Here is a 17,564-nt window from a genome sequence, read left to right on the forward strand (position 1 = left end):
TTAAAATAAAACACAAATTATTAATATACTTTGTTATGAAAACAAAACCTTATAAAAGTATGAAACCTAAAAAAAATAAATTAAATTTTAAAAGTACTCGGACTACAAATGAAGCTCCCCGGATGCCCTCTAAAATAGGACAAATCCGGGGAAACCCGGACGGATGGCAACCCTAGACGTAGTTTACATCAGTGTTTTATTAGTATTTTTATAGTATCCAGACAAGTATTTCTTATACATCACGATTAGTAAGAAACACCTTACAGTGTTGTAATGTGTCAATGTGTGAACTAGGTTAACTTAGTATATAATTATGTAATAATTAATTAGAATTATGTTTGCGCATTTTTATAGAATTTTCCTTTTTTAACGGCCCACACCATTAAAAGGAAAATGGAGCCTATCTAATAATACGTTTTTCTTTGAAAGTATCATACTTAAAAATTCAAATAAATGAAATAATAAGCTAAAATTAAATATCCTAATTAATGATCAACGATCCAAATATCGTCCATATCTTTGAAATTTACAAACCGAAAAGTCTAAAATAAAACGTACATTAAAGGTTTTGAAGTTGGCAATTGTTTTATTTCCTAGTATTTTGAATCAAAATAATAGATACTGTATCGAGAATAACATGAACCTTCAGATGCCCGAAAGGCAAGCCTTATTGAATTCATATTGCGCATTTGGTAAAAAACATTAACTCGGCTGCTATTTTTCGCATGGAAATGGAGCTCTAGTGACTGTTAGTGTTTTTAAGAAGTTGAAATTTAAGAGTCAAGGAAGGGGTGGAACTATGTCATTACGTTACCTAAGGGCAAGGTCCATGTCATTCTAAATTACCTCTAAGAAAATAACTATCGTTTATTTGAAGTCAGCATATCTACTACAATTTGTGAGAATATGGAATGTTCGGTGCGCCAATCCGTCACTCGCCGTTAATTGTCTGGTATATTTTTAGAATTATAAAAAATGTATCATTAATGATTTTTCACTTGACATTTGTTTTACTTTTAGCTTCAAACCTAACACCACAACAAAGACGATCTCATAAACCACGTCCATTTGCATGTTCTGTTTGTGGTAGGGCTTACACATTACGGGAAAACTTACGACGTCATCAGCGAATCGAATGTGGCAAAGAGAAGAAGTTTCAATGTGCAGTTTGTTCGTATAAGTCTTACTATAAAGAGCGACTCCAAATTCACATTATTTCTATCCACAAAAATTTTTAACAAACAAACGACTTTTCAAAATATATCAAACTTTTTAAACCATGTATTGGCCTGTATCTACTAAAGCTCGTCTTCTACTCAAGCATTGTTCGCGTATGAAGAAGCCCATATGTGTTTCATTCGTTGCTTTTGTTTAGATGTTCCTATTCATTTATTTACTCAACATTTTGATTTGATTTGTATTACCCCTTACACTAGACAAATGTATGAATATGTTAAATAAAATTATAAAATATTCGTAGCACTAAAATTATTTGGGATTTATAACTAGTTAATAGTTAATATACACAAGTCTGTACGAAAATCTACTGTATTTGTTAAGTTTGCTTAAGTACTTATTTATTAATTAAGACAAAATAAGTGAACAAGTACTATGTATTAAAGTAACTCGTTCAATAAAATTTTTATATCAGATTACAGGCAGAATATATCGCCAACTAGTGATATGTGCTGCTAACAGTACTATTTCAAATATTTAACAAGGCTTTACATAGGTATTCACTTGACCTATATGTGGTAGTTTGTATACGTGATAAAGTAAGGTAAACGTAAACCAAATTAATAAGAACAGTTTGTCATTGTTTCGAATCCTAAAATATTTTACCTATAAAAGTGTCAGTAACTTTTGGTTATAGATTTTAGATGTAGAGGAAATCTGCGACAGCGACCATGTACCAAACCCCGTCCGTACGTTTGTGTTAATTGTGGTAAAAGGTACACAGTATCCGAAAATTTAAGAAGACATGTACGAGTAGAGTGTGGCAAAGAGAAGAAGTTTCAATGCCCCGTATGTTTGAATCGGTATTTCTATTACAAAAAGGACCTTCAATCTCATGTCTACTGCGTCCATAACAAACTACCCGAGGACATTAAAGAAGCTAAATTTTGAACTAGAAGAATATGCAATATACAATTAAGCTACTGAAATGTAATCATATCGACTACTATTTTGTCTAGTTGTACATGTACATTTTTGTAGTCTCATACCTATCATCACCATCAAACCTTTTCCAATTTCTAATAGGTACGTCTCAAGCTAGCCCTTCATGTCTTATCAGAAGATGCTCTATTATTTAATGATAATTGATTTATTGAAATTTGTATATAATGTAAACAAATTAATAAAAAGTTAGATCTATGAAACTTAACTACAAGTAACAAACAAGTTATCACTATGAATAATGTTGTACCTATGTTGGACAAAGTGGTCTATCTTTAAAAATAGGAATCAAAGAGCATTAATAAGTATACTAATGGAAATAATAAAAACAAAAAATTTATACAGGTATACGATGTGAATTAAATATAAGTAGCTCTACAGCACCCTGTCATTTCATTTGTACCTTCTACGTAGGTACTTGATGAGTTGTTTAAATTACATATATAATACTCATTGTAGTGTCCACTGATGTAAATCTTTTACCGATGTAATAAAAGGTACATGCTGTATATTTTTTACAATTGCTTCTTTAATGTTTCATACACGTACACATTGTTTTTTTTATAAAATTATTCCAGCGTTTCAGGTAATTGAGCTGGCATTATTTTTCAGGAAATGTGTATTTCACGTGCCATAATTGTCAACGAAAATACAGAAACAAGTTTCATTTAGGAAGACATTTAAAGTACGAATGTGGAAAACCCAAAAAGTTCCAATGCCAGATTTGTTCGTTTTCTTCATCCAGACCCGACAGTCTTGTAGCACATTTCAAAACCAAAAGACATTTGGATATGATGAACTTTAGGTTGAAATAAATGAGTTTTATGATGCCATACGTTGCAGTGTGTTATGTTCAAATTAAGTATATTCTAAAAAATAAAAAAAAGTTTTGATATTATTATTAAGTAGACTCTTTCATTATTTCTCTCTCCTCCGGATCATGAAATGTTAATGAATGGAATACATTTGACTAGTTTCACATTTGTGTTTGTTGTTTAGTCTCTAACACAGCAGTTTCGATATTAACACCCTTCTCAAAGTGAATAAACACGATATTTCTGTCAGTATGTTTTCAATACTTTACTAATGTCAGTTTCCTTTTAGGTTCGTCTAAAGATCATTATGTTAATTCAGATGGAAGGTTCGCCTGTCGAAAATGTACTTCTTCTTACACTCATAAGCGCAATTTGATGGCTCACTTGAGATACAAATGCGGAGTTGACCCTCAATTCACTTGTTACGTGTGCAAAAAGCAGTTTAGAAGGAAGAGCACTTTACAATATCACATATTATTAGCTGGCTGTAGACGTTTTAATTAATAATTAATAAAGAACATTACACCACACTATAAAGAAAGATAGTAGTTTAAGTTCTGCTATCTATCTATCTACCGGCTTTCGAGATAATCAGTCATAGTAACATGTGACTATGCTACAATATTTAGCAGCAGTATCTGAAAATGGCAAAACACCACTAGCTAATTGACATTAATATTATTATCCTATAACAATTGCTTTTCTTATTAGTTAACTGTACTTCAATAAATGATCAACTCATTTCTCAAACTCCAGTTGTTTTTAATTATTTTACACCCTTATTATTTTATTATTTCGTGAATGTATGTATGTTGAATGTCGTATACAGTTTCAATTAATTTTTAAATGCTTTTTAGGTATATCGTCCAACAAATTTTACATTAATTCGGAAGGGAGATTTGCCTGTAACAAATGCAATGCATCCTACACTCAAAAATACAACCTCAATGCCCATTTGAAATACAAATGCGGAGTTGAGCCTCAGTTTTCATGCCCCTCTTGTAATAAGAAGTTTAGAAAGAAAACCAGTTTGAAATTTCATTCAATAATGGTTTGTTCGAGAACAACACATAAAAATGTATTGGGCGATTTATAAAATTTATGTTTCTTTTATTTGCGTTATTGTATAGATTTTAAGTTAGATAGATCGAAATGTGGTTTATTTGTGTTGAAATTTTTTATTAATTACAATACTAAATGTCATTTCTTTGTACATATTAACAGACAAATAAATATTACATAAGCTAATGTATTATACAATTACATGTATATAATGTTGTACAAGACACTTCTAAATAGCTACCCAAACTGTACATATTTAGATATTACAAAGTATTTCTTTCTAATTTTATAATACGTCATGTTTTTGTTTTAGGAAGTGAGGGTTTCACCTGTCCGAAATGTTATTCGATATATAAAAGATTGAACGATCTGAAACGCCACTATAAGTTTGAGTGTGGTGTAGAGCCCAGATTTCAGTGCAAAGATTGCGGCAGAAAATTCAAACGTAACACTCAACTTAAGTCCCACGTAATGTCGAGACATCCTCATAGTTTAGAGATGAAAAAATAATTAGTTGACTAAAAATCACGCTATTTACTGGTATCATTCGACTATAATAGCTTTAAATATTAGTTTTGTGTAAAGTAACAAATAAAGTTGCTATCCTTGAAATCCTGCAGTATATTTTTGAGCCTGTGGTAGAAAGTGTTAGTTTCTTAAAACCAAAAATAAAAATTGCAACGAAATCTAAAACCTATTAAAAACCTGAAGTATTATTAAGACTAAGTTCAGACAAGCACGCGTCTGACGCGCGATGAAGTGCGTAAATGCCTTTGTGTGAAACGGAAACAATTGTATATTGAAAGTGCCAAAACAGCCATAAATAGAACAAACACACCATTACCACAAATATGTCTTTCATTCACTATACCTGTTGACACATTTAATGTTTGACATTTGACGTTTAAGGCTCTAAAGGATTAATAGCGATCTTTATACGCGCGATGCACAAACGCATATGTGATACACATCTATGTGAACCTAGCCTTATTCAAACCGTACCGACCATTAGGGATTGAATTTTAAAAGTCATTATATCTTTTTGGTTATTTTTCTGCTTTCACTGTGCTTTAAATATTTTAGAAAGTTTGCAAAGGATTTGTACCATTTGTAAATGCTGTTGATGTAAGTTAGCATTTTCTATTCGTTCTCATAGTATGGTTTTCTTTTTCTAATGGTGGCTCGTTTTAGTGTCTTTCACCGTACGCCCGTCGTCGACCGGAATTAGCCCATGTTACGTGTGTTCCGATTGTCAAAGGTCATATAAATGGAAAGGCGGACTTAACCAACACCAAAAGTACGAGTGTGGCAAGAACCCTCAGTTTACCTGTTCTGTGGAGGGTTGCTATTACAGGTGCAAGTTGAAAGGGAATCTTAAACAGCATCTAACAAGAAAGCATAAGCTTAACTTTTCTTTCTGACACGAATATTATACGCTGTGGTTTCATAAATTGCTTGAGGCACATCGTAAAGCTGGCGAAGCGAGTGATAAATTTGACAAGAGTCAGAACTAATCTAACGGGGATCTCAGGATAAAGAGACTGACATTTTTTATGATATGTATCGTTTTTCGTTATTTTCGAATGACTAACGACCAAGTTTTCTTGGTAAAAGTGAGAGTGATGTTAAGACTCCCAATGTAAGCTTTTTGTGTAGTCAAAGCGTAGACATTGCTGTATACGGTAAAATGCATGATACATTTTTCGTAAAAGTAAGTAATTAGTTTGAATATATGTTTGTCATGTGTAATACTAAAAAGAAAAACGGCAACGTTTTAGTAAGACACCCTGTACATGTCTTACAAAACAATTTAGTTTTTTTTTACTATTTTTATAAAGATCTTTGGTCTTCTTCTTGCCAATCATCCTTTTGTAAATTTGTTTGAACCAAAGAATCATAAACGTAGGTAGAAATAATTTAGGATTTTATGAGCCATGACTTCGGGCTGTGCAGTGCCCATGAGATTCTGACATACTTCAATATAGTTAAAGAAGTGCCATTTTATTATTTTTTATTCCATTATTATCTATGTATAAGGGCAAGTTCTTTTGTACCATCAAATAGCTGACAAAAGACAACTAACTAACTAAAATTATACATTAAGAGAAAGGGTCTTCATTATTTTGGTGGTTGTTTTGCTTAGTACGCTTTTTTAATTCTTTTAGCCAATTCACCTTTAACACTCTTGTTTAATAAAGCACTACTTATACCTGTATTACAATTTTGTAAATTGTACTTAATCCAAACTATTTTAGTTACACCTATATTTAATCCTGTACACTGTATTAATCAAAAACATTGTAGCATTTTCATGTATAACTGTCAATAATAAATATAAAATGTGGTGTATATTTTTGCTTTTAAAATTGTAAAAAATTCGTATTAAATGCCAATCACATTTTGAAGAAGTTTTATAGAAGCACTAAATAATCTGTGTACTTCGGGTACCCTTTTTATCATCAAATCACCCTCTATATTGGTGCACATTCAGTCGTACATACTGTCTCTTACTGAGTTCTTGTGATGCGGCAACGGGAACTGGTGTCTCTGGTTTCGGCGGTCGCTGCTGTTCGCTGATTGGGCCGAGTTCGTATTACGACTAGTAATGACGGCATTGCACAGTGAAATTATTTAAATACGTAATCGGAAACTTTGTTTAAATGAATACATAATTGTTTAAATGGAAGTATTACTTTAGGCTAATTTTTTTTGTTCTATTTCAGAAAAACATGTATGTCGCAAGTGCGGAAAATCTTACAAACATGTTCAATCAGTGTACAGGCATTTAAAATACTATTGTCAAATGTAGGCCACAATGCTTCTCCATTTGAAGAAACATCGCAAGTATTAATGACCGCTGTGATATCTTCCACATTCGAAAGCATTACTTTAAATTAATGGAAGTGCAGCTCCAGAAAAAATTTAGCCTTTGTTATAAAATTGTACAGAAGGAAACAAGCATCAACCACACGTGTAATTAAGGAAAACTATCTTCCATGACAGGATGAGCGCTGTGGAAGCTGCAGTACCTTCCGTTCCTTGTAGTCTTATGTGCAGCTTCCTATGTGCGCATGTGCACAACTGTCAAACCCCTCCCCTTTGGAACTGCATTCAACACAGCTCCATCAAAGATTTTTTTATTAAACTGAAGTATTGTACTGATTATGTGTATTGTACAAATGTAGCTAAAGAATTAAATAAAACATAGGGACTTATTATATTAAATCAATAATATATCAAGTGAAAGTAGGGGTAGATTTTTTTTAATTTAATTTTAAATAAATATTTATTTTGTTTTTTGTTTTGGATTTAATATAATATTTCATATAAATGCACTCGCTCTGGCTTGTTACATCGTCTTGAATAAATGATTTACGTTTTATTAACATTTTAATCATTTTTATTTCATAATTATAGTCGCCCGGTCTAATTAATCTTAATTGCGAATTGCACTAACATTTCTTTACTAATCCCAAATGCATTAACTTATAAATCTTTAAAATGTTAATCGAAGAGTNATTACGAAACCCAGTAAATATACTATTGCGACCCCTAGAAATTTAAAATAGAAAGAGTTAATATAAAAGTGGACATGTTGGAATGCTTAATGTGAGACTGGGTTAAATTTGGGGGTTAATTTTTGACTAGGTTTGCTGATGGGTTTTCTGGGTTATTGACTTGACTAGAGTGACCATTTTTAGGATAGGTTAGGTTAGGTTAAAATAATAATTACGTAAGAGAGGATAATGTAGAAAAACGTGTTATGTATTTTATTCCTTATTCTTACCAATAGAAGAAGTGAGACATGGTACTACCATGAGAACGCTCCTTACATTCGGCCAACTTGTTTCCCCCAGGTATACGCCAGCCGTAACGAGACTAAAAGCTGTTAAATTCTTCTTAGAAACACTACCCGGACTTAGCAATACAGGGACGGAAACTAAACTGCCGGAAAATGTAGTAAGGTGTAGCAGGTGCCTACATTCCATTGGTCAACCGCACTGCGCACGCTTACTAGGTCAATTACGGTGTAATTTGCTAGCGATTAGTTGATGTGCAAATGTAACCAATGAGATTTAGGCACCACTGGACTGGTACCACCCATTCTTTCCTGGTGACACTTTTAGTTCTGTCCCTATAGTCGTATGTCTATGATTTATTCACAATCGAAGAGTTTACCTGATCCTAACCCTGTCAGTGCCCTTCCACAAAGTAGGATTTGAATTGTGGATGCTTTTGTAATTAAAATCCAGCCTATTATCGTGGGAATAGCCGATATTTTTATGGTGGTTAAACGGCCAAAATTTTCTTCGAGAATGCCGGTAAAAAGAGACCCGGTCATCATCGTGAAGGAATTTACACTAGCTGAAGATATTTTGATGGTAAAATATGAATATCGTGATCAATGTAATTTTGAACTTACCCATCCAAGAGATTTCGTTATCAGTTACGTTTATCTCGCTGTGGGGTGATTCCAAGGCAGGAATTAGTACACCAGAAAATGACAGAGCCATCCCTGTTATCATGTTGAATAGGCAGACCGTTATCCCCGCGAAAACCTATTAGAAAAATCAAAACAACAAAAAAATGACTTAAGCAGTTTTGTATGAATGATTTTCTCGAAAAATTAGATGAAGTGGCAGATTTTAGGCATCTAGGAAGTCAGATAAGTCAAGACGGAAGGAGTACTAGGGATACAAAGCAGAGGATAGCACAGGGTCGAGTCGCCTTTAATAAAAAGAAATCATTTCCATGCTCGCGAACGGTTAATTTAGAAATTCGAAAAATAATGTTAAGGGTGTATGTTTGGAGCGCGGCGCTGTATGGGTGCGAAACATGGCCGGTGGGTGCGACGAAAAAAAAAAGTTAGAAGCGTTTGAAATGTGGTGTCATAGGCGAATGATGATGATATCGTGGATAGAGAAGGTTAGAAATGAAGAGGAATTAGAAAGGATAAGGGAAGAGAGGATTCTATGGAAGTCAAAAAGAAATAAGCGAGATAGTTTGGTAGGACACCTTTTCAGGCATGGAGGTCTAGTCAGAGATATATTAGAGACAGAAACAGGAGTTAAGAGGAATAGAGATAGACCTAGATTAGATTACTGTTCGCAAATAGTTAAGGATGTGGGTTGTTCTGGTTTTAAGAAAATGCGAAGATTAGCTCAGGATAGGAAAGAGTGAAGGTGCGTGTCCAAACAGTCTTAGGACTGACGACCTTATGATGATGATGAGTATAACTAGGGTAGATTGCTCTGCAATTACGATATCCAAACAAAAAAAATATAAAAATACAACACAAAATAGAATAATAACATAGATATTATAAACAGTAGTTACCTGGGGTAGGATTGTTTTCGCCGAATGAATTTTGTAGATTTCATCATCGTTAGAGGGACTTTCACAGTCTTTTTCGCTAACAGCTTGGTATCTTTTTAAAAGAAGATAAACAAATTATCTAATATCTAAGTTAAAAATTGTTTACGTTTTATGTACTTACTTTTTCTCAACCATGTTTTGACAAGTGTATTTGTTATTGTTCAGTGATTTTCTTTTATAGAATTGTACATGTAGCACGTGATTAGGGAAAAGTTCGTAACTAATATGCATAATTATACTATAGTGGCAAATGATTGAATTTTCATCTCATAAATGTGATGATATAATATGTATTATGCATCATTTTTTTTCCTTTACTTTTCATGTTTCAAGAATGTGATGTAAGAAGTTGCATCTAATTTATTAATAAGATTTTAATAAAATTTTGCATAAAAAGCAAACAAATCACACATACGAGTATTATCAATTACATACGTAGCGGTTAGATAAGTCTAATTTTTTTTTTAATTACGCAATTAGGATTTTCTTTGGGTAAAAATTAATTTTCTTATGAAACCGGCTCGTGTTTTATTGTAAAACAAGTACAAAAAAGCTTTATATACAAGATAGAGATGTTCATTTGAAATATTCTTCTATTTCGGATAATTTTTTGCCTTTAGTTTCTGGTACGAAAAAATAAATGTAGATGACGCCGAGCAGTGAAATCGTCCCATAAAAATATTGTATTCCAGTGGAACCACCCAATAAATCGTTAAGGGTCCTGAAGCTTTGCAGTGCTGCCGACATAATGCCGGCAGCTAGTGCAGCGATTAAGCTCGAGGCTATCCCACGAAGGTGCAAGGGATAGCATTCTGCTATCATGGTCCATGGTACCGGCAAAAGACCAATCATACCTATTACCATATACGCGAATAATAACGCCAGGGGTACCCATTTATGTTCTGTCGTACCTAGATCACAAAACAAAAAAAAATCGGTTGTCTGTAAAGTCGGTTTACTGACGATAGTTGAACGTGACAACGTCATAAGAAAATACTGATGGAATGGTTTCATTTTTCAAAAGAAAATTTTAATTTTATTTGTTTGATAGATATTTTGTATGGATATAGAGAANAAAAATATTAACGTGTAATAAAAGATTGTGTTTCATTTATCTTTAACTATGGCTTCTCGGAGTTGTAAAAACAATTGAAATGTATTTTTTTACATTTGCGGACAATATACAATAGTTAAGCGTATATTGAATAACACAGACTTTGTAAAAAATGCTTATTAAGCTTACTTCAAATTGAAGTTGTGTCACCAATATAAACACTGGGTTACAATAAAATATGCCGGTTATGTGTTGAAGTGTGAAGTGGACTTATGGTAAATCAAAATCATTGTTATTCGGTATTTCTATGTCCAAATTAGAATGCAATTGGAAGTCGAAGTGAAAAATGTCATCAATACGAGTTTGAAAGAAGAAAGTATTGCTTCCACCGCTTTACGTTAAACTTGGTTTGATCAAACAGTTTGTAAAGGCATTTCGACTTGACCAACGGTGATTATTTCATGTTTGGATATCGAAGTCATGATTTATATAGGTTTTAAGCACATAAAAAAAACGTAAGGACACAAAAAATTACTTTTTAAGGAAAAAGTCAATTCAAAAATCACGTTTTTTTTGTTTATTTTCGATCTTTCAATGCTTTAATATTGTCGGAGGTATTTTTAACCAACACCATCGAAAAGAGTATCGTTAAAAACATAGAAACACTGGTTATCGAATATTTGTTCGTCGCACTCATTACGTGGCAAGGGTTCAAATGGAAATGTGTTCTCTGAGCATTTATGGGTTAATGTGACGTGGTATACACCGTATAAATATCGTTTCCTATTACTTTTAAGACAATTATGACAAACATTAACAATTTAAGAAAAAAACCTTTAAAAAAAATTTCGCAGACCTGTGTAATCAATGACTTAAGTTTTGAAGCGAAACTATTATAATTTCCACTGCAACATTTACATTATGGAAAAAAAGCAAAAAAGCGGTTGGGTTAGGATCATAAAGTGGTTACAACTCGCATTTAAAATGTTGGAGTCAGGGAAGATATGAACGTGAAACTTTTTGTTCATATGTAGGTAAGTAGGTATAATTCCGAGACATTCCATGTCAGATAATTAAAAAAAAAAAAAGATGAAGCACGTACTGATAAAAATGTAGTGTAGTGACGTTACGTAGGTAATATTTATTTCACGATCAGTTAGTTTCTAATATGTATTAAAAAGTGGAAACAAAATCGCAATTTTTTCGGTCCGTCTTTTGCAATCGGATATCCTTGCGTTTTGTTTTCTTCTCCCCGCCTCAAAAAACCGTTTCAATCTCCACGTAATGGTCTAATTGTCGTCCAAAAATTCCCACAGTCGACGGTCACACGATCTAGTAAAAAGGGTGCTGCTACCCAAGCAGCTTTTACATAGCTGTGCTTTCATTGTACCATCATAAACAAAGCGCGTCCGAAGCTGCTTTCGATACGTCAGACAGAGACGGAGAAATCCCTCGCGAGCATTGGCCATAAAGCTCGAGAAGGAAGGTTGTTCCTTTGGTCCCCACTTTTGTCCCTCTCCACTTATACTTAACACTTCGTATATAACTTAAATCTATCTACGTTTGACGTTATTTTGTTTTCGTTTCTGTACGACGACGTAGTGAACGAAGCGACAGCGATAAATCAGTTAGTACGCGTAGTGTTTTGTTATTGCGACAATCGAAATGGCACCGACAGCATACATGGTGCAGAACAGTGAATATGGAGAGGAGCCGATATCTCGTACTTACCAATATCGAAAAGTTATGAAGCCGATGTTAGAAAGAAAACGGAGAGCTAGGATAAATCGTTGTTTAGACGAATTGAAGGAACTAATGGTGACCGCTCTACAGAGTGAAGGCGAAAACGTTTCGAAACTTGAAAAAGCGGACATCCTCGAGTTGACAGTGCGCCACTTACATAACCTCAAACGTCAGCATCAGTTAATTTTACCGTCTGAACAGTCGTATGCGGACAGGTTTCGTGCTGGTTTTACACATTGCGCTCAAGAAGTGTCCCAATTTTTGTCATCACCGAAAGACTGTGTTGACCCCGCGGCTGGTAGGAAGCTGCTCCAACACCTCGGCTCTTGCATGAGACAGTTGGATTGCGTTTCGCAAATGCATTACGCGCATCATGTGCAAGGTTATACACCACCGTTGTCACCTTCTTCAACGGAAGTTGCCAATCAAAATCAGAAGATGTGGAGGCCGTGGTGAAGTTTAATCAATACCGTTTAGCGTATCGCGCCACGTCGCTTCGCTTCGTGTGAACCAACCCTTGTGTTAACGTAATGGAATGAAGTTAAGTTTGCGTAATTTTAAGAAGCCAAGAATGAAAACATCGTCTTACATATGTATACCATTAGAGCGTCATAAATCAAAAACTAAAAAAGTTGAAACTGCACAAACAACTGTACCGTAAAAACATTGATGAATGTGTTAATTAGCGTATTGTATTGTACGCAAAAATCATTTTCGTTTTATCCAGTTAATAACAAAATCACCACCATTTCTTGTTTCATGATCGTTTGTACTTCGGGAAAAAAATTGCAATGTTACAGAACTGTTGTANAAATCGTTCATCATGACTGAAGGCAGTGGAAGTAAATATTCCACTCTGACTTGAAACTGCATACGTAATACTACACCCCGATAGGGCGTCATCCATACCAGAGTATTCCATCTGCAGCATCCACTCAGAATGAAGGATTTATGTCCACTGTCTCCAGTCAGGGTGAAGGGTTTTCTTCCACAGCTCCGCGCAAGCCGGAGGACTTGCATGATCATTGGAGGATTTACGTCTGCAGCTTTTAGTATTCACTTCCATTACCTCTAGTAAGGGTAGAGTCAATGGAAATAAATGCTCCAGTGAAGGCAGTGGAAGTACAATCCTTACTCTGACTGGTAACTGCTGATGTAAAACCTCATCCTAACTGGATGCAGTCGTTGCAAATTATCTACTTTGATCTCAAGATGCATATGTAATATTACACCACGGCAGGAGGTGCAGCATCTTCTATTTACTTTCATTACCTCCAGTAAGGGTGGAGTTAGTGGAAATAAATCGTTCATCATGACTGAAGGCAATGGAACTAAATATTCCACTCTGACTGGAAACTGCATACGTAATACTACACCCCGATAGGGCGTCATCCACAGCAGAGTATTCCATCTGCAGCATCCACTCAGAGTGAAGGATTTATGTCCACTGTCTCCAGCCAGGGTGGAAGATTTACACTCAATGCCTCCAGTTAAGGTGGAGTCAGTAGAAGTAAATTGTCTAGCCTCCATATTAAAACGAATCGTCAAGTTCTATTAAAAGTAATTTTGAGTTTACGTACTAAGTCTTCAGGATAAGTTAGCTTTGGTTAGCATGACCTATGCTAAGTGGTTACAATACAGTTTTTCAATTTTACATGTCTTATTTAATTGGTTAGTATATCATTTTAGGTTTACCTCCACTTATTCCTACAAAAACTCGACCTATCAATAGCATGGTGGTGCTTTTAGCAAGGGCAATTAAAACCCAACCCACCGTAATGGGTATGATGGATATTTTTATGCAGTTTAATCGGCCAATTCTATCCATTACGGGTCCACATGTCAGACTTGTCAGTGCTATTACTAGGGTGGTTATACTTGCTAGAAAAAATAATATGTGGGGGTGACTGGTACTTGAACTGGGGGTGGTACTGCTTACCGATTAAGGAACTTTCTGTCGTCGTTACTTTTATATCGGAATTAGGACTTTCAATAGCAGGAATAAGGATGCCGGTGTACGCTAAACCTAGTCCTACAATTAAATTGAATCCTGACGCTACAAACGTTCCAATACACTGTAGATTACATAAAAAATAAAACAGAGAGTGAATATTTAGTTAATGTTATTGAACTACTACTTAATTATTACTGGTTAAAACAATAACAAATGTTTTGTTTATCCATATATATTGATAAAATAAAAGTAATTGGGAGAAGATTGTTATAAAATATGGACATTTCTGTACGGTTTGAGTTTTTGTTTTATTTATTACTAGTGACCCGCCCCAGCTTCGCACGGGTGCAATGCTGATACTAAATATATTTTTGTTTTGTTTAGATTATTATCGAAAAGGGGAAATCTTCAAAAGATACCCCCTGAACATACTAAATATACTACAGAATGTCTTTATATACAACATTCACAGTTTTTTTGTCATTAGACAATACAAACCGGCCTCCCGGCCGGTACCGCCGCAACCGCTATGTCCCTGCATTTTAAATCTGTAATATCTTCGAAAATATTCATTTAAATTACATGCTGTAAAGGGCCATATTGATCTATATTAAATGCACAATGTATTTAAGGTACTTAATTGGATAAGAATTAATGCTGTATTGCCTACAATCGCTTCGTAAATAAGTCATTATTTCTCATAAAAAATAAAGGATAAAAATGTTTATTGTGGGTTATCCGTAAGAGATAGACATATACCATCACAGACTTTTTTGTAGACCCTTTTAAGATGTACAATATTGTAGTACATTATTTTGATCTATCTCGTAGGATTCAGCCGGCGTTTGCAATGTAAGCACAAAAAATGCGTTTCTTTACGACATCACAATAGAAACCTCTAAATTTATCACTGTTTTCCTACGATATTATGCATGTATTATACATATAAACCTTCCTCTTGAATCACTCTATCTTTTAAAAACACCGCATCAAAATTCGTAGCGTAGTTTTAAAGATTTAAGCATACATAGGGACAGACAGCGGGAAAGCGACTTCGTTTTATACTATGTAGTGATATCAACATTAGAATGATTTCTGAATTAAATAAAAGCTCAATATTGAAAATCGTACCTGAGGTAGAACACTTTTAAATGACTTATTTTCATAGTCAGCTAAAGTCATTTTACTGGCCATAATTTCTGCTAGTTTTTCATCTGCTTTATCATCATTAATAGACACAGAATAACCCTGTTTACTAAAAAATATAAGAGGAATAATAAAAAATAACATTTGTACTATTTTTGGCTTTTATTACTTACCTTTCGGATTTCATGGTGATGACTTCTTCTTCCACGGTTCGCACTTATTTTAATATCCCTCTAAGGTACTCACTGAATTGAGCACTTTAACAATTACATCTCTTAAATATTAAATTATTTAAAATAAAAGCGAATTAAAGAAACATGTCGAGGATTGAAAAGAATTCTTCATGCAGTACGGCGGAAGTGAAAACAAATCATTGAAGATATCATGTACTTTGAAGGTCAAAATTGTTTTAAAATTAGTTTTCTTAACTTAGGGTCAAAACTTACCAATGGTAGACAATAGGGTTAAAACTGATGTTAGGGAACCTCTCAAATCCGGCCTTGAAATTTCTGAGATATAAACAGGGACGGAGTTAACTCCTAAAGCTGAAAATTAAATAAACGATAAAAATATGTTTGGTAGGTGCAAGATAAATCGTTCATCATGACTGAAGGCAGTGGAAGTAAATATTCCACTCTGACTTGAAACTGCATACGTAATACTACACCCCGATAGGGCGTCATCCATACCAGAGTATTCCATCTGCAGCATCCACTCAGAATGAAGGATTTATGTCCACTGTCTCCAGTCAGGGTGAAGGGTTTTCTTCCACAGCTCCGCGCAAGCCGGAGGACTTGCATGATCATTGGAGGATTTACGTCTGCAGCTTTTAGTATTCACTTCCATTACCTCTAGTAAGGGTAGAGTCAATGGAAATAAATGCTCCAGTGAAGGCAGTGGAAGTACAATCCTTACTCTGACTGGTAACTGCTGATGTAAAACCTCATCCTAACTGGATGCAGTCGTTGCAAATTATCTACTTTGATCTCAAGATGCATATGTAATATTACACCACGGCAGGAGGTGCAGCATCTTCTATTTACTTTCATTATCTCCAGTAAGGGTGGAGTTAGTGGAAATAAATCGTTCATCATGACTGAAGGCAATGGAACTAAATATTCCACTCTGACTGGAAACTGCATACGTAATACTACACCCCGATAGGGCGTCATCCACAGCAGAGTATTCCATCTGCAGCATCCACTCAGAGTGAAGGATTTATGTCCACTGTCTCCAGCCAGGGTGGAAGATTTACACTCAATGCCTCCAGTTAAGGTGGAGTCAGTAGAAGTAAATTGTCTAGCCTCCATATTAAAACGAATCGTCAAGTTCTATTAAAAGTAATTTTGAGTTTACGTACTAAGTCTTCAGGATAAGTTAGCTTTGGTTAGCATGACCTATGCTAAGTGGTTACAATACAGTTTTTCAATTTTACATGTCTTATTTAATTGGTTAGTATATCATTTTAGGTTTACCTCCACTTATTCCTACAAAAACTCGACCTATCAATAGCATGGTGGTGCTTTTAGCAAGGGCAATTAAAACCCAACCCACCGTAATGGGTATGATGGATATTTTTATGCAGTTTAATCGGCCAATTCTATCCATTACGGGTCCACATGTCAGACTTGTCAGTGCTATTACTAGGGTGGTTATACTTGCTAGAAAAAATAATATGTGGGGGTGACTGGTACTTGAACTGGGGGTGGTACTGCTTACCGATTAAGGAACTTTCTGTCGTCGTTACTTTTATATCGGAATTAGGACTTTCAATAGCAGGAATAAGGATGCCGGTGTACGCTAAACCTAGTCCTACAATTAAATTGAATCCTGACGCTACAAACGTTCCAATACACTGTAGATTACATAAAAAATAAAACAGAGAGTGAATATTTAGTTAATGTTATTGAACTACTACTTAATTATTACTGGTTAAAACAATAACAAATGTTTTGTTTATCCATATATATTGATAAAATAAAAGTAATTGGGAGAAGATTGTTATAAAATATGGACATTTCTGTACGGTTTGAGTTTTTGTTTTATTTATTACTAGTGACCCGCCCCAGCTTCGCACGGGTGCAATGCTGATACTAAATATGTATATTTTTGTTTTGTTTAGATTATTATCGAAGTGGGGAAATCTTCGAAAGATACCCCCTGAACATACTAAATATACTACAGAATGTTTTTATATACAACATTCACAGTTTTTTTGTCATTAGACCATAATACG

At 34.4% G+C, this 17,564-nt stretch overlaps 4 protein-coding genes and 1 long non-coding RNA gene across 7 annotated transcripts in view; 2 read left to right on the forward strand and 3 right to left on the reverse strand.

Annotated features, from left to right (window-relative positions):
- LOC108742239 (longitudinals lacking protein, isoforms A/B/D/L) overlaps positions 1-4,580 on the forward strand; it is a 124,524-nt gene extending 119,944 nt beyond the window's left edge. Inside the window, exon 5 of one of the 3 annotated variants that reach the window (XM_025978868.1) lies at positions 4,369-4,580. In XM_025978868.1, coding sequence (XP_025834653.1) covers positions 4,369-4,565 — 197 coding nt within the window. In that variant the 3' untranslated portion in view covers positions 4,566-4,580. Of the gene's footprint in view, positions 1-1,020; positions 1,254-3,282; positions 3,513-4,368 lie in introns of those variants that run through there. The other 2 variants (XM_025978862.1, XM_025978860.1) reach the window with 2 other exon arrangements.
- Positions 4,581-7,551: 2,971 nt separating this feature from the next.
- LOC112905781 (facilitated trehalose transporter Tret1-like) lies at positions 7,552-9,757 on the reverse strand. The gene is made up of 6 exons (XM_025978873.1): positions 9,553-9,757; positions 9,393-9,483; positions 8,479-8,614; positions 8,235-8,420; positions 7,843-7,941; positions 7,552-7,607 (listed from the first exon to the last, which is right to left on the reverse strand). Exons 1-6 carry the CDS (start codon positions 9,660-9,662, stop codon positions 7,552-7,554), a joined length of 678 nt encoding a protein of 225 aa, XP_025834658.1. The 5' UTR covers positions 9,663-9,757.
- Positions 9,758-12,037: 2,280 nt separating this feature from the next.
- Positions 12,038-13,030, forward strand: LOC112905780 (enhancer of split mbeta protein-like). The gene has a single exon (XM_025978871.1). The coding sequence runs from the start codon at positions 12,151-12,153 to the stop codon at positions 12,682-12,684; it is 534 nt and encodes a 177-aa protein (XP_025834656.1). The 5' UTR covers positions 12,038-12,150; the 3' UTR covers positions 12,685-13,030.
- An 855-nt stretch (positions 13,031-13,885) lies between these two features.
- On the reverse strand, positions 13,886-15,612 carry LOC108742244 (facilitated trehalose transporter Tret1-like). Its single transcript, XM_025978872.1, has 4 exons — positions 15,502-15,612; positions 15,314-15,437; positions 14,168-14,303; positions 13,886-14,109 (listed from the first exon to the last, which is right to left on the reverse strand). The coding sequence occupies exons 1-4, from the start codon at positions 15,513-15,515 to the stop codon at positions 13,901-13,903; spliced, it is 483 nt and encodes a 160-aa protein (XP_025834657.1). The 5' UTR covers positions 15,516-15,612; the 3' UTR covers positions 13,886-13,900.
- Positions 15,613-15,747: 135 nt separating this feature from the next.
- Positions 15,748-17,207, reverse strand: LOC112905778. Its single transcript, XR_003231999.1, has 3 exons — positions 17,048-17,207; positions 16,804-16,989; positions 15,748-15,873 (listed from the first exon to the last, which is right to left on the reverse strand). It is a non-coding gene; the product is annotated as an uncharacterized LOC112905778 (long non-coding RNA).
- Between the last annotated feature and the right edge of the window lie 357 nt (positions 17,208-17,564).

Source organism: Agrilus planipennis, unplaced genomic scaffold, assembly GCF_000699045.2.
Source record: "Agrilus planipennis isolate EAB-ADULT unplaced genomic scaffold, Apla_2.0 scaffold317, whole genome shotgun sequence".
Classification (NCBI taxonomy): Eukaryota; Metazoa; Arthropoda; class Insecta; order Coleoptera; family Buprestidae; genus Agrilus; species Agrilus planipennis.

Coding starts and splice junctions, on each gene's coding strand:
- LOC112905780 (XM_025978871.1), top strand. CDS start 12,151: ATGGCACCGACAGCATACATGGTGCAGAACAGTGAATATGGAGAGGAG.
- LOC108742244 (XM_025978872.1), bottom strand. Junction 14,304..15,313: donor TTAAAAGTGTTCTACCTCAG/GTACGATTTTCA, acceptor TGTAATCTACAG/TGTATTGGAACGTTTGTAGC. Junction 14,110..14,167: donor GACAGAAAGTTCCTTAATCG/GTAAGCAGTACC, acceptor TATTTTTTCTAG/CAAGTATAACCACCCTAGTA.